The sequence below is a fragment of the Oncorhynchus masou genome, chromosome 18 (assembly GCF_036934945.1).
Source record: "Oncorhynchus masou masou isolate Uvic2021 chromosome 18, UVic_Omas_1.1, whole genome shotgun sequence".
Lineage (NCBI taxonomy): Eukaryota > Metazoa > Chordata > Actinopteri > Salmoniformes > Salmonidae > Oncorhynchus > Oncorhynchus masou.
This window is the reverse complement of record NC_088229.1, coordinates 45986985-46003023: the sequence shown is the minus strand read 5'-3', so window position 1 is coordinate 46003023 and position 16039 is coordinate 45986985. Positions and strand designations below refer to the sequence as shown.

At 41.4% G+C, this 16039-nt stretch overlaps 1 protein-coding gene across 1 annotated transcript in view; it reads right to left on the bottom strand.

Moving 5' to 3' along the window:
- The window catches only part of LOC135503708 (prickle-like protein 2), a 29114-nt gene that overhangs the window by 5924 nt on the left and 7151 nt on the right, over positions 1-16039 (bottom strand). Inside the window, exons 2-7 of the mRNA XM_064921857.1 lie at positions 9057-9170; positions 8805-8942; positions 6514-6717; positions 5855-6041; positions 4127-4281; positions 3224-4019 (exon numbers count right to left, since the gene is read on the bottom strand). Coding sequence (XP_064777929.1) covers positions 3224-4019; positions 4127-4281; positions 5855-6041; positions 6514-6717; positions 8805-8942; positions 9057-9170 — 1594 coding nt within the window. The remainder of the gene's footprint in view (positions 1-3223; positions 4020-4126; positions 4282-5854; positions 6042-6513; positions 6718-8804; positions 8943-9056; positions 9171-16039) is intronic.

The following is a 16039-nucleotide window of genomic DNA, read 5'->3' as shown; positions in this document are numbered from 1 at the left end:
AGCTGCCTCTGATTGAGAACCATACCAGGCCAAACACAGAAATCACATATTATAGAAAAAAGAACATAGACCGCACACCCCAACTCACGCCCTAACCATACCAAAACAAAGACAAAACAAAGGAACTAAGGTCAGAACGTGACATTGCAACTCATGGTACGCTGATTCAGTACTCTCGTCTGTGTTCCTGTACAGGAACCAAATGAGCGGAAATTCCAGAGCGCCAACTTATTGTACTCGTTAAAACTCAAACTTCCATTAAAATTCACTTCCAGGGTACTCAAATCAAGCCACACTCGTTGTGAATATAGCTAACATGTCAGATTTGTAAAATGCTTTTCGGCGAAAGCATTGCAAGCTATTATCTGATAGCATGCAGCTCCCTGACACACAGAAAGGGGAAGTAAACTAACAAATTAGCGTAGCCGGCGCTACCAAAAACGCAGAAATAAAATATAAAAAATTCATTACCTATAACGAGATTTTTTGTTGGCACTCCTATATGTCCCATAAACATCACAATTGGGTCTTTTTTTCGATTAAATCGGTCCATATATACCCAAAATGTCCATTTATGAACACCGTGAAATCCATGGAAAAATGCACGTTTCCCAACGCGACATAATTTTTAAAAATTCATAAAGTTGCCTATAAACTTTGACAAAACACCAACCTACTTCTGTAATCCAAGTTTAGGTATTAGTAAACATTAATAAACGATCAAATTGATCATGGAGCGATCTGTATTCAATAACTAGAAGTAAAGAAAACGAGGTGCAATTTCCAGTCGAGATATTTTTGTGATGCACACATGAAGACCGGATGTGGTAATCATTGGTCTGACCTAGAATAAATGTGCCTGGAAATCACAACACTGGCGACATCGTGTGGAATCTGTAGGAATTGCAAACACAGTTCCATCATTTATGGAAAGCCATAGACAATACAAACACTGGCGGATTGATTTTTTCTTCTTCGATTTAGTGACCAGGTTTTCTTGCGATTTTGACAACGGAACTCGTTCTGTTATAGTCACAGACACCATTGAACCAGTTCTAGAAACTTCAGAGTGTTTTCTATGCACACATACTAATCATATGCATATACTATATTCCTGGCATGAGTAGCAGAACGTTGAAATGTTGCGCGATTTTTAACAGAATGTTGAAAAAAGTAGCTCGTTCTCAAACAGGGTAAAAAAACAAATATTGATCCAGGTTGGATGTGACAGAAGAGATGAGGTGTGCACTGTCAACCATGACCCCTGACTTTGAGAAGCTCCGACAGGACAAGCATTAAGCACACCCATTTCATTAGTGCTGGTCAGATAAGAGAAATTATGTCAGACTAATTTGCAATTGACTGTCATAGCCCCACATTTAAAGTACATGATGGTGAGTTCAGAAATACTGTTAGAAGGTTTTGCAATTGACTGTGTAGCCCCAATTAAAAAAGTAAACATAGGCTGTTAATTACATCATTTGTTTCACATGGTTCGGGTCACGAGAATTTTTAAATATCAAAATGGGGCCATGGGACAAAAACGTTTGGGAACCCCTGCAATAAGGGCTTGTTTTTTAATCTAAAAAAAACAGAAAACAAGCTATTGTTACAGGATATTCACTTAAATGTTTTTAAATACGAGTGTCACCGGATCATCCTATCTCTCGTTCAATGATGGGCATGGAGGGGTTTTTACATACATGCAAATAATAACAGTAGCTGGATAAAATAATGTACAATAGCCCACATATATAAAAATAGATGCTCCCGAACTTGATCTTTTAAGAAAGCTTTGGTAATTAAGATTTATTTCAAAGCAGTCACATCAGCCAAACCTTTTATGATCGTCTTCTCAGCAAACCGGGAACATTCCCAGAACATTAGCTAAGATTCCCAATACGTTCTAGTTCTAGTTTTATCTAACATTAGGATGATAACATCCTAAAAACATTTTTTTTAAGGAAATATCATTGGTATGTTCTCCTAACATTCACTAAAATGTTGTGCACAACATCTGTAACAACCACCACAGAACATGCCCCAAACATTCTCAGTGGGTTTCCAGGTAATGTAATAACACTGTCACACCTTGACCATAGTTTGCTTTGTATGTTTCTATGTTTTGTTTGGTCAGGGTGTGACCTGAGTGGGCATTCTATGTTGTGTGTCTAGTTTGTCTGTTTCTGTGTTTGGCCTGATATGGTTCTCAATCAGAGGCAGGTGTTAGTCATTGTCTCTGATTGGGAACCATATTTAGGTAGCCTGTTTGGTGTTGGGTTTTGTGGGTGATTGTCTCCTGTGTCAGTGTTTGTGCCACACGGGACTGTTTCGGGTTTACACATTTGTTGTTTTTGTAGTTTATTCATGTATAGTTTTCTTATTAAAAACAAACATGAATTTCAACCACGCTGCATTTTGGTCCTCCTCTCCTTCCACGGAAGAATCCCGTAACAAACACAATGTACCTGTAATGTTTTCCCAGCAAACCAGGATTGGTTCTGTGAAAGTTCCCAGAACATTTGATAGGTCGTGGCAAATGTTTTCATGACACACAAACTGTCCAGCCGTACTGATGATTATAGAATGTTTGCATAAAGCATTCACCAGATGTTGCAAGAATGTTCCTAGAACACATTTAATTTGTTGTTTTTTTACCTATATTTTCTCCTCAATGTCGTGGTATCCAATTGTTAGTTACAGTCTTGTCTCATCCTTGCAACTCCCGTATGGAATCGTGAGAGGGGAAGGTCAAGAGCCGTGTGTCCTCCGAAACACAACCCACCCAAGCCGCCCACTTAACAATGCCCACTTAACCCAGAAGCAAGCCGCATCAATGTGTCGGAGGAAACACTGTACACCTGGCGACCGTGTCTGCGATGCAGTGCCTTAGACCACTGCGCCACTCGGGAGGCCCAATTTGTTCTTTAAACATTGCCAGAATGTTTCATTAGATCGTGGGGACCAGTGTTACCTGAAATTTGCACTTTGGCACAAGTTTTTAAGGATACACCCTAAATATTGCCAACGCTCCCACCACAGCGCAAGCTAGGTCATTTACCAATCCTGATGCTAGGGTTTGAAAACAGAAGAGCACCGGCTTTAACAGGTCAAAATTGCAAAACGAGCATGCATTTGACAATTGTGCTGGCTTAACACCCGCCAAAAATAAAGCCCCTTGTCTACAATGTAGCTTCTAAACTCAGTTGAGAGGGTACAGTACCTGTAGCATTGGACAGGGCCAGAGACTCCATAGATCCACGGGGGGTCTGTTCCAGAGGGGTGAGGGGCTCTGTGAAGCTCATGCCATTGCTCATTGCTTTCCTGGTCCTGGTCAGGGGGGGCCTGCTGTCCCTCTGGAAGCCATGCATGCTGATGTTCCTCTTGTCCAAGAAGCCCTGGCCTTGGCTGGACACCTCGTTGAAGCTCATCTGGGTCCTCAGCTTGGGTGGGCGGAACTCGTCTTGGCTGTGGTGGATCCAGTTGTCCTGGAAGGATTGACCCCTCAGTGCCGCCATGGGCGTTCGCTTCGTGTTGCCCTGCACTTTAGCTCTGGACTCAGGCCTTTTTCCTGGGTTGACAGGGCTCTGGGCTGGGGGCAGGGGGTTGTGGGAGCTGGGGCTGTAGCCTTTCCTGGGGTTACACAGGCCCAGGAGCAGGGAATTGGGGGTTGGAGAGGCATCCTGCTGGGAGCCCTCGTTGGCTGTCTCATAGGCTGGGGGGTAAGGTTCATCCCGGCTCATCCACACTTGGTTGAGACTAGGGGTGCGGCTAGGGACGTGACTGGGTGTGCGGCTGGGTGTTCGACTGGGTGTCTGGCTAGAGCCAAGGCTCAGACGGTCCATCTGGATAGACAGGGGGTCCACCTCAACAGATAGACGATCAGTCATGGGAGCTGGCTGGCGACGCTCCTGCTCGGCATTTCGGCGCTCCGGTTTTAGAATCTTGATGCTGTGGTGAGACTCACGGGAGCGGGCACTCTGGAAGGCCGAGTCAGATGAGTCTGACTCGTCTGGGTCCTGATTGATGGAATTTATAGAATTTATAACATATACTTGAAATACATATAACATACACATACTATACAATGGTCAACTGAACGTTCAGTCAAGTGGTGGTTGTTCACCTGTCCGGCGCTGCAGGAGCGTGAGCAGTAGATCTGTCCTTGTTTGGGCAGGAAGGGGCGCCCCAGGAGGGAACGCTTACAGCGGGCACAGCAGAAACACTCCTCTGTGGCGTGCCAATGCTGCCCGTCATATGTCATCTGGCCCTGGTCAATGCCTGGGGAAAGGATTAGATCCTGTCATTATGTAACAGTGTTGCTTCCATCCCTCTCCTCGCCCCTACCTGGGCTTGAACCAGGGACCCTCTGCACACGTCAACAACAGCGACCCACAAATCATCGTTACCTATCATACCACAAAAGCCGCAGCCCTTGCAGAGCAAGGGATACAACTACTTCAAGGTCTCAGAGCGAGTGACTTCACCAATTGAAATGTTGCTAGCGTGCACCCTGCTAGCTAGCTAGCCACTTCACACCGGTTACAATTAGAATTTGAAATAATACTACTACTTACTACTGATAAGGTGTCAGTGTTGGGATATCACATACTGAGTCTAATAAACCCATTATCTACAGTGAGACTGTATCACTCCTCAGTAAGCCAACATCTGTAAAATATGAGCCTGCAAAATATTTTAATGATATTTACTGGATGAAGAAATTAAGTACAGTACAAACTGATATTGTGATTTTACCCAAAACTGGGATTATGCGGTCTATATAATAATTTAAAAATACATTTATAGAAAGCCCTTCTCCTAAACCAAGGGAACTAATAATATTTCACATGGTCCATCTGGACACAACATGGCATCCTCTGGGTCTGAATGGCTCATAGCTTCCCCCTGTCTAACTGGATTCTGGGCAGCAGATAATAACTACCTTCATTTCCCTAGCCAGTCATGTCTTAGCACAGCTGAATGATGCACATGGCTCTGAGTGTTCTGTTCTGCTATCGAGTGACAGCTGCTTTCCAAATGACTTCTACTGTAAATTGGTATGTAATGTTTTCTATTATAAGCTTTAGTCATGAATGCTTGAAGTTATGGATTTCTATCTCAGATTTTATGACTATTCTCTCTTAACGACAACAGGGTCCTTGAATGACGGCATTGTGTTTTGTCACACAAAAAAACATGTCAATAATGAAATGAGTTGAGACATGGAGAGATGGCGGTAATGACACAGAGAAAGACAAAGTGAGTTTTATAGTGTGTGGGAACAACACAGTCAAAGAGAGAGGCTGGAAGACAGGGGGTAAGATACATGTAAAGAGACACAGAGACAAAGAAAGGGTGAAAAATAGAGAAAGGGAAGAAATGCTATAAAGAAAAACGGGGATTGATATAAAGTTACCAAGAGAGACTGAGTGGGATGGCAGGAGATGAACAGCAATGGAGAGAGTGGCAGAGACAGAGGGAAAAACAGAAAAACAGGAAAAGGATGCAGGTGCATTTTGAAGAAAATAATCTTTGCATGATTTATCTATTTCCATGTCTAAATGTACAATCTGATAATAATCAATAGAAAGGGGCGGCAGTGTAGCCTAGTGGTTAGAGCATTAGACTAGTAACCGAAAGGTTGCAAGTTCAAATCCCTGAGCTGACAAGGTACAAAATCTGTCGTTCTGCCCTTGAACAGGCAGTTAACCCACTGTTCCTAGGCCGTCATTGAAAATAAGAATTTGTTCTTAACTGACTTGCCTAGTAAAATAAAGGAAGAAAAAAAAGAAAGAGAAGAGTGCAGTAAGCATGTCTAAATTGTGTTTAGGAAACATCTAGAATCATGTACCTATGTGTTCACCGCAGGCGTCACAGTACTCTGCATACAGGGACTCGAAGCAGTGGCAGCAGTGTGGACGTCCATCCTTCATGATGTAGCGCTGGCCACCCAGCGGAGCCTCACACTCATAGCAGCAGAAGTGCTTCATGTGCCAGTGCCTGCCTTCTGCCTCTGTGCACTCATCAGCAAAAATAATCTAAAAAAGAGAGTGAGAGAGAGTGACAGGCAGACAGAGAGAGAGCAAAGATAATCATCAGCAAAATCATCTAAAGCTATTAGAGAGACACCAAGCTCATCAGCAAAGACAATGAAATATAATATGCAGGTGAGACAGAGAACAGCCTGTCAAACCATAGAACACCAGAGGGGGAGAGAGATAGACACCAAGCGGTGACAGATTCTGGGCTTGCACGCATCTTAGCATTAGCAGAAATACGACTCAGTCAAACAGAGCAAAACGTCTGCAGAGCTGGATAACTGAGATGTGGAAAGACGGATGAGATCCCTCAAAACTCTTTACCCTGTAAAACCCAATCTCACCCTTCTGAGCTCCAGCTCCAGCTCATCCCAACTTCCCACCACCTTAAACCCCATCTCAACCTTCTGAGCTCCAGCTAACCCAGCCAACCCTCCCACCACCCCAGCCCTCTAAGCCCAGCCGGGCTCACCTCATCGCAGGCACAGCAGCGGGGTTTGAGCATCTCTGAATGGTGCCGGCCGCAGTAGATCTTCCCTTCCTGGTGAAAGTAGATGAGGTCCACCAGGAGCTCCTCACACATGCTGCACACAAAGCAGTGAGGGTGCCACACCAGGCCGTGGCCTGCCCGTGACGCAAACACCACAATGTCCCCTCCATTTATCTGGCCCCCACACTGAGAGAGAGGGAGCGAGAAATGGAGGGGAGGCAGGGGAGACAGGGTGAGGGAGTGAGAGATAAATAGATGAAAAGAGAGAGTCAAAGAAAATAATTGACCGAGGGGAGGGGGAGCAAGACGCCAGTTACATGATATAAATAATCCAATCTTTTTAAATGTGCATGACCTACTCACAAAAGGGCTAATCCTTCTGATTAGACATCAAACAGAATACCAAGGCAAGCTGATTATTTTCAAATATTTGATTTGCTGTGGCAAAGATTTTATCCCATTTGCACTGTCCAGTGGTTCCCAAACTTTTTATAGCCCCGTACCCCTTCAAACATTCATCCTCCAGCTGCGTACCCCCTCTAGCACCAGGGTCAGTACACTTTCAAATGTTGTTTTTTGACATCTTAAGTCTGCCAAATTAATTAATAAAAAATTCTACAATGTGATTTTTCTGGATTTTTTTTCTCATTTTGTCTGTCATAGTTGAAGTGTACCTATGATGAAAATTACAGGCCTCTCATCTTTTTAAGTGGGAGACTTGCACAATTACTTTTTTGCCCCACTGTACATGCAAACCTTATTTGTTCATCAAAAATTGTGAATAACTAACCACAGGTTTCTGAGAACGGTATGTTAGAAAGGATGCATATACAGTTGAAGTCGGAAGTTTACATACACCTTAGCCAAATACATTTAAATTCTTCACAATTCCTGACATTTAATCCTAGTTAAAATTCCCTGTCTTAGGTCAGTTAGGATCACCACCTTATTTTAAGAATGTGAAATGTCAGAATAATAGTAGAGAGAATTATTTATTTCACCATTTATTTATTTCATCACATTCACAGTGGGTCAGAAGTTTACATACACTCAATTAGTATTTGGTAGCATTGCCTTAAAATTGTGTAACTTGGGTCAAACGTTTTCAGGATGAACCAAATTTGCGTTTCAGGATGAACCAAACATGAGTCACCACCACGCTGCATTTTGGTCCGCTCCTCCTTCAACAGAAGAACATCGTTACAGCAACTCTGCCTAGTAGGCCAGCATCCAGGAGTCGCCTCTTCACTATTGACATTGAGACTGGTGTTTTGCAGATACTATTTAATGAAGCTGCCAGTTGAGGACTTGTGAGTCGTCTGTTTCTCAAACTAGACACTCTAATGTACTTGTCCTCCTGCTCAGTTGTGCACCGGGGCCTCCCACTCCTCTTTGTATTCACTCCTCTTTCGTTTCCAGCTACAATATTCATTTACATTAACAATTTTCTACACTGTATTTCTGATCAATATGATGTTATTTTGATGGACAAAAATGTGCTTTTCTTTAAAAAACAAGGACATTTCTAAGTGATCCCAAACTTTTGAACGGTAGTGTAAGTGAACCCCAAATCAATGTATTTCTCATCATATTTGAGCCACTTCGATGGTCAAATGTCTCTGTCTGTTGTTCTGTGCTTTCCCGTGTATGGGGGCAGCAGTTCTTCGGCTGCATCAGAGTCACAACCGTCAGTGTCTATGCTCGCTGGGCTAACAACAAATGTAGAATTACTGATGCTAGCATTGGATGTGTTCGTGGAAGCAGAACAACTTAGCAGTACTACCAGTAGAGCTGGTATGTGTCTCTATGGACGCGGGCCTTACTTATTTTTGTTACGATTGATCCATTTTCCAGCAAGCGGAATGAGCAGCAACTGTGAGAGAGTAATGGTTAATGTGATTGGATGTTAATTATTTGAGTAAGCTACCTGTATTTGACATTGTGTTGCTATTTCGCTGAACAGTAGATGGTTTAATTGTATTTTTGGCAGTGAAACGAGGCTACTCAAGCGTGAAGAAAACCTCACCCAAATGTATAGCCCCGTTGGAAAATATAAATGGACTGTTTGAAAATGTGAAGAATTCTTATTGTTATATATATTTTTTAATTGTTATTTTATATGTGAAAACATTTTTATTTGGCGTACCCCCGACAGCATTGCGCGTACTCCTGTACCCCAGTTTGGGAATACCTGACCTAGTGGAACCCCCTATGTGTCTGCTCTTTGTGTTGTAGTATTTCTGTGATGATTGTTTTGTGTCAGCAGTGTGTACCTGTTCACAGATGGCCCCACTGATGGATAGTGGGAAAGGGCGGACATTGCCTCGGCCCAGGTTGTCCCTTTTCCTCTGGTTACTGAAGAGCTTGAGCTCCCTCTTCTCCTCGTCGTCCAGCGCGTTACAGTACCGGACCTGACAACCGGATCAACATACTCCATCATCATCATTATCAAACACATCATCCATACCTGCGTGAATGTGTCAATAGTCACTAGACACAGAGTATCAGGTAAACTAGTGTGTCACCTCGTTGTCGTGCGGGGGCAGCTGGTGAATCAGCTGTTTGATGCGGTGCTTCTCTCCTGGGCTGTTCACATACGGCACCCTGTCCTCAGGTAAAGAACTGTAGTACTGATGCACCTGACAGGGACACAAACTATAGATGAGTGATTTGATTTGAGTGGCTAGTGTGGTCCTCCCTTCCTGAAGTAACACATGTGCATCCCTGTCATTATCTCTGTCGCCGACCCCAACCGGCCCCATGAGAACAAGGTTGGATGGAAGAGAAAAACAGAATCGGTGTCTAATGGTCAATTGTCTGTCAATTGAAAGCATACCTTGAGTTTTAAAGAGCCCTCCCAGATTAACCTGAAAGCTGCTATTTCTAATGAATTGATGATGGGCTTCATATTCTGCTGTGCTGGTTATTGGCCTGTATTCCATCAGCCTTATTCTTGAGAACAATGGCTGGAACAATGAGTGGCTGGGACAAAGGATCCTGTAGCACTGAAGCAGATGCAGCCATGGAGAGCAATGTTCTCTTTCAATAGCTGACTGATCAAATCAAATGCGCCGAATACAACAAGTGTAGACTTTACCGTGAAATGCTTACTTGCAAAGCCCTTAACCAACAGTGCAGTTCAAGAACAGTTAAGAAAACATAATTTTTTTACAATTTTTTTAACACAATAACATAACAATAGCGATGCTAGGGGTACCAGTACCGAGTTGGTTGACAGAATGCCAAGCGTGTGCAAAGCTGTCATCAAGCCAAAGGGTGGCTACATTGAAAAATTTAAAATCTAAAATATATTTTGATTTGTTTATTAATAGTTTTTTTGGTTTTTACCTGATTCCATATGTGTTATTTCATAGTTTTGATGTCTTCACTATTATTCTACAATGTAGAAAAATAAAGAAAAACCATTTGAATGAGTAGGTGTGTCCAAACCTTTGGCTGGTACTGTATCTATGGTATCTATGACTTTACTGTAGGCGACAATCAAAATAATTTCAGGCATTCAGTTAAACTTGTTGAGCTAAAGTCACTTGATGAAATGGAGGGGAAACGCTTCAGGTAATTATTCTCCAAGAACACAATGATCTGATCATATTATTATAATGATTTGCAACATAATCCTTGACACATACAGAGCGGATTTAAACTAAAATCATCTTGTGGCTCACACCTCCCACAAGAAAAACATGTACAGTTTGCCATAGAATTATTGAGTACTTACTATAGAATTCTGTAGTAAACTGTATTATACTTAAGCAATAAGGCACAAGGGAGTGTGGTATATGGACAACATACCACAGCTAAGGGCTGTTCTTAGGCACTTCACATTGCCGTGATATATTGGCCATATACCACAAACCTCCGTGGTGCCTTGTTGCTAGTATAAACGGATAACCAATGTACTTAGAGCAGTAAAAATAAATGTTTTGTCATACCATGGCTGTTAGCCAATCGAACTTCCCAATTTATAATGTATAATGCTATACTCCACACTGTAGTATCCCTCGATCATGTGTAGTACTTACTATATAATTTTGTAGTATATTGTAAAATACAATACTACATTCTGTAGTATCCCTTGATCGTGTAGTGCTTACTCTATAATTGTGTAGTATAGTATAGTATAGTATACTATACTACACACTGTAGTGTCCATCGATCATGTAGTGCTTAATATAGAACTGTGTAGTATACCGTAGAATACTATACTACACGCTGTACTATCCCTCGATCATGTGTAGCCCTTACTATAGCATTTTGTAGTATACTGTAGAATACTTCAGTAAATAATACAGTATTATCTCCAATACTACAGTATTTCCACACTACGGTGTCTGCAAAAAAACTAGAGTAATACTACTACTTCAGTTTGCATATACCTCACCCATTCCCTTCCCCATATCCCAATTTGTGCCTCCCATGAGTGAGAAACCTACATGCCAAGTATAGACCATATGTTATGTTCCCTACAGGTAATAGAGGGGCCCTCGATATGGATTGACATGATAGTGGAAAGTGAAGTTTTGTTTGAAACTGCTAGTGAATCGGGTGAAGATAATTGCACAGAGTGAGAATGAGTAGGGTACAGAGGCGAGGAAGAAGGTTAATAAGAGATGTAGTTGTTGTGGTGGAAGCTTGCAAACCCCCTAGACTCGTTTTTAATAGGAGTGAGGGTATTGGACCAATGCTACCTGGGAAATCCATTTAACGTCTCAAGGAAAATCTGGAATGTGTTGGAGGAAAGTGTTGAGAGTCACAAGAAGTGGTTTTATTTAGATTTTTTTTCTGCCTGTTTAGCAAAGGAAGCATGTCGTAAGTCTCATAAAGAAATCAGAGTAGAGTGTTTCCTGTATAGATTTTCAAAGCAAGGCGCCTATCAAGGGGGTCATTTCTGGGGTGGCGCGTGAGAAAAAGCAGAGGATACTGTAACTGAAGACATACTGTAGATGGAGTGCTTGGTGCCCGTTGACTGATCTGAGGGGTGGATGGAGAGAAAAACTACAGTTCTTTGATGAAGAGTCTCTCCCTTCTGATATAAAGATAGGATTCATGAGATATCCTGTAAGAGCTTTTGTGCACAAGCCCCTGCAGTGTCATAAATGCAGAAGATTTGGTCATCTGTCAAGTGTGTGCAGATGGGAAGAGTATAGTATGCCAGATTAAGTGAAATGCTGCAATTTTGGTGGTAAACATGCCCCCTAAATTCCTGGAGTGCCCTGTTAGGCTGAAGGAGATTGAGGTGGCAAGAGTAAGGGGTGTCAGGCTTGTTCCCTATCTGGAGGCGATAAGAAGAATGGAAGGAACGAGTGGCAAGCAAGAAACAAAGGTTTTAGAGCCACCACCACAAGTGAAGGTTTCTCATAAAATGTTCATGTTAAAAAGGTGGACATTATTACATTGGTCATAAACTGAACAGCACAAGCGAAGAAGAGAAAATTGAAATCATTGTGAATGCAGCTGAAATTTCACTGCCGAGGCCTTGCAAGAAATCCTGTTGGTGAATGTTCTTGCATCACAGGCCCCTGAGCCTGTGTAGGGATGTATTTTGGAATGGAATGTGATTGAAGAATTGGGATGGGTTTTGTTTGTTGACGTGTCTATTTTTGATATTTGGTATGATGTCATTTTCCCCCTTTTCAACAATGTTTTTTTAAATGATATTTTTAGATTCCATTAATAATAATGCACCATTAACTTTGGATGCAAACCACCGTTAAACCCTAACGAAGAAGTAGAGCAGAAGCTCTGAACTATCCGTTCAGACGTCAGTCCTACCTACTTACAGGTTATGGAAATTGTGCTCTTAGTAATTATCCAGTTTCCTCAATGTGAAAGAACCAACTTCTATGTCAAACATAATAAAACAAAAACAGTATAGTAAATACAACCCTATAATACAGTGTCATGACATTGGCCTGTGGGGAAGGTTTATGACCCCCCCATAAATACCTTTCTCCCTCCTCTCTCTCTTGACTCTACAGAGGGACTCTTGAATAGCCTTTGTTAACAGGGATTCTGGGAACATCAGAAGGTGGAGGGAAATGAACCATATTTTGGTAATCCAACCAGTTGAACACATGCGTTGGTACTTAATGAATATGATGTCAGTTTGGTTGAGACATTCTCATCAATGATAGGATGACATAAATTGTACAGTGGAAAGTCTACAGATTATAGTTATCAGATTCACATGGAATTGTTGTGCAATTTGAATATGAAATTAATTTGGGAGGGGATGAAATGTGATTTTAGCTTCCAAAATGTGAGAAATTGATTTTCATGAGTGAATTAGGCCCGACTCAGTGGCCCGCTCATGTGAAGAGACATTGGTTATAAACAATGAAACACGCCCTCTTCTCCCTTCCTATATAAAGCCTTTTCGACAATATAATTTTCTGTTCCGGGTACATTAGGATGATGATCCGATGTCAGAAGGGTTCAGATAATAACTACAGAACAATGCCAACCTCAGCGTGAGCTTTGGTTGCGAATAGCATGAACTTTGAACTCTTATTCACTACAGAAGTGATACATTCTAGCCGTTGAATGCATACGATTCTGTATTTACGATAGAGTAGCTGCCTACGGCCCGATACGACTTCTCCCTTTGCTCTTCAGTCCTCCCCCTCTTTCACTCAAACCCAGCCCTCTTTTCTTTGTGTAACCAGCTGTCCTGGTCCGTCCGCTAGGGACGTTTCCTTTATGACATAATTTGTAATCAATGTATGATTAATTCTGTGTATATGTAATTCTGTGTGATTAGTTAGGTATTTAGTAAATAAATAATTAAACCCAATTTTGTATTGCTGATTCAGCTTGTTAGCCAGGGTTCGTGAAGATAACCAAGAATTTACAAATTTCAGATGCAACTGAAATAAGGTGCCGATTGATATTGACTGCTATTTGATGTAAAATATTACTAGTTCTTTAAGAGTTTATTCGGAGCATAACTGCTCCATAAATATTATTTTGTGGTGCCCCGACTTTCTAGTTAATTACATTTTCATGATTAGCTCAATCAGGTAATATTAATTACAGAGAAAGGATTTTATAGAGTAGCATGTCATATCACTAAAGTGCAGACACGACAGCAGTCATGTCTGCAAAAACACTACCGTAAATACAACAGTTTAATACACTAATGTCCCCCAAAACACTGCAGTAAATACTACAGTATACTACGGTCATGTCCGTAAAAACACTGTAAATACTACAGTAGAGTCCGAAATAACCCTACAGTGAATACTATAGTATATAAATATAGCAATACTAGAGTATTTATACCATAGCATACTATAGTATTTTTCATGTGGGCTAGCATTGCACCAAAACACTAAGAATCTCCAATCCTGTAGAAAACAGTCACTTAGGCAACAGTAGACGCCAAACTAAGTTGTCTTGATTTCATTCATCTCCTGTCGGTTCAGAGAAAGGCCACAGCTTCCATCAGCATCCTGTCAAGATGGCTGACTAAAGAAAATAACTATCATCAGCAATACCTGTCATCTATTAACAGAGCCCCGGGAGCGAGCGAGGGAGAGAGCGAGCGAGCAAGGGCGGGAGATACAGCACTTTACTGTGGAGACAGGAGTTTTAACTTCAGCCTGATCGACCTGAGAACAAACACGGAACTAATTTCTCCATCATATGGACAGCTCCCGTCCATGGAAAGTACAAGGAACGTATATGTCTGTGCTATTTTCTCTCTGTGCTTGAAGTTTATGCTTTAGTTTGTTCCAATTTTGTTCCTGATCGAATAAAAACATTGCAATCCAACAAACAGTATAAACAGCATATTTGATTTAACCATTAAATAGCCAGGGATCCATGCTGAGACCATGGTCTCTTTTGCATATTAGCCCTGCATGAACACATCAATAAACAACAATTACACTTTACATAGCTACAGTATATACTGTACACATCAATTACACAATACATGGAAAGCAAACACAAAACATGAAAAACAAAACACATTCTTCAGCCCTCCAGCATCCACCTGAATTGCCCTAGAGCAGGGGTCTCCAACCATTCCAAGAATGAGAGCTACTTAAAAAAAAATTACGAGCTAAGAATTTTTTTCTAACTTTCAAATAGGTACTTCCTTCTCATCTCCACCCCGGGTCTTTAGTTTACAAGAGAAAGTAGTGTTGTGACGTTGTAGTAGTTAATGTGACGACTGTTGCTCATCGAATGATTAAAGGTTTCTAATTCCGTGATTAACTGAACCAAGCAATTATTAACTCATTAACCTGGGGCACCATGGGAAATTAGTTTTATTGAGTTTATATTTCCCAAATTAACTTAAAGAATATCATAATATCGATTTTACAACAGCCGTTAATTAACCAGTTACCTCTACAGTCTTGTTCTGAACGTCTCATAATCCTGGAATCTGCACGGACCCGGGTTTCACCAATGAGTTCGTACCACACCAATCTTAGTTGTGTTTTTATTTACTACAATGCTAAAATGGTGATAAAAGATATACATACACAAAAACACATTCTAGGCTATTGATTAGAACTTAATATAACGGGCCAACACACTATGGTGCATGTTACCCAAAATGGGGATTTAAAAGAGAGAGAAAAAGAGAAAGTACACAAGAGAAATATACATTTGGGTGAATTTGTCAGCTATGCTTATTCTAACCCTAGCCTTGCCCCAAACTGCCGCTCTTATGGGTCAGAATATACTGATGTAATTACGTGGGGAAGGTCTCAGTGGATTCTCCGCATGGACCGTTCAGGCTGCTCAATGACTCTTTGGTTGTCCTCACAATGTCAGTGTCCTTTTGGCTTAGGAATCTGTTCCCTCGCCCTTACTCTGGAAGGGCTCTTCTGAGGACAGGCAGCTCTGTAGCTCAGAGCTCACAGTGTATGAATGAAACAGTGTAGATACCACGATTCGATGGGGAGTGGAGGCTAGGTGGTTTGACTTGAATTCACCCGCTTAGACACAGCTACTCATCCGTAGCTTGGGTAGAAAAATATTTCTTTGTCTTCATACTTGTGTTGCGTTTTGGGTTCGTTTACTTTTTAGACCTCGGCTGCAGCTTGGGTCACTTAGTCTGATATGTTAATTCTTCACTCACAGGTTTTATAGCCTAGGGTCAGAAGTGGACGTAACCGCCTTTAGGGCAATTCTCTGGGCGTACCAAGTTAAGAGCAAGGTCTAGATTTTACTCAAATCCAATTTTAGACAACTAACTTCACATTTCATCTTTACCAAAACATTCTCTTTGATTTGGACATTTTCCATACAATGTACAATGTATAAAGATCAAACATATACTAGGTAAACTGTTGACGTTACAATGTTTTCGTAATAATGTCATATATTAACCTTTAAAAATAAAACAAAAATGACATACATTTTCATATTCCATCTATCGCAATGACCACCATTGTGGCTGACGGAAACCATTGTTCCAAAGTCCCTTTATTTCATGTTTAATGTTCTGAGGCTGGTTCTCCATATTGAGGGG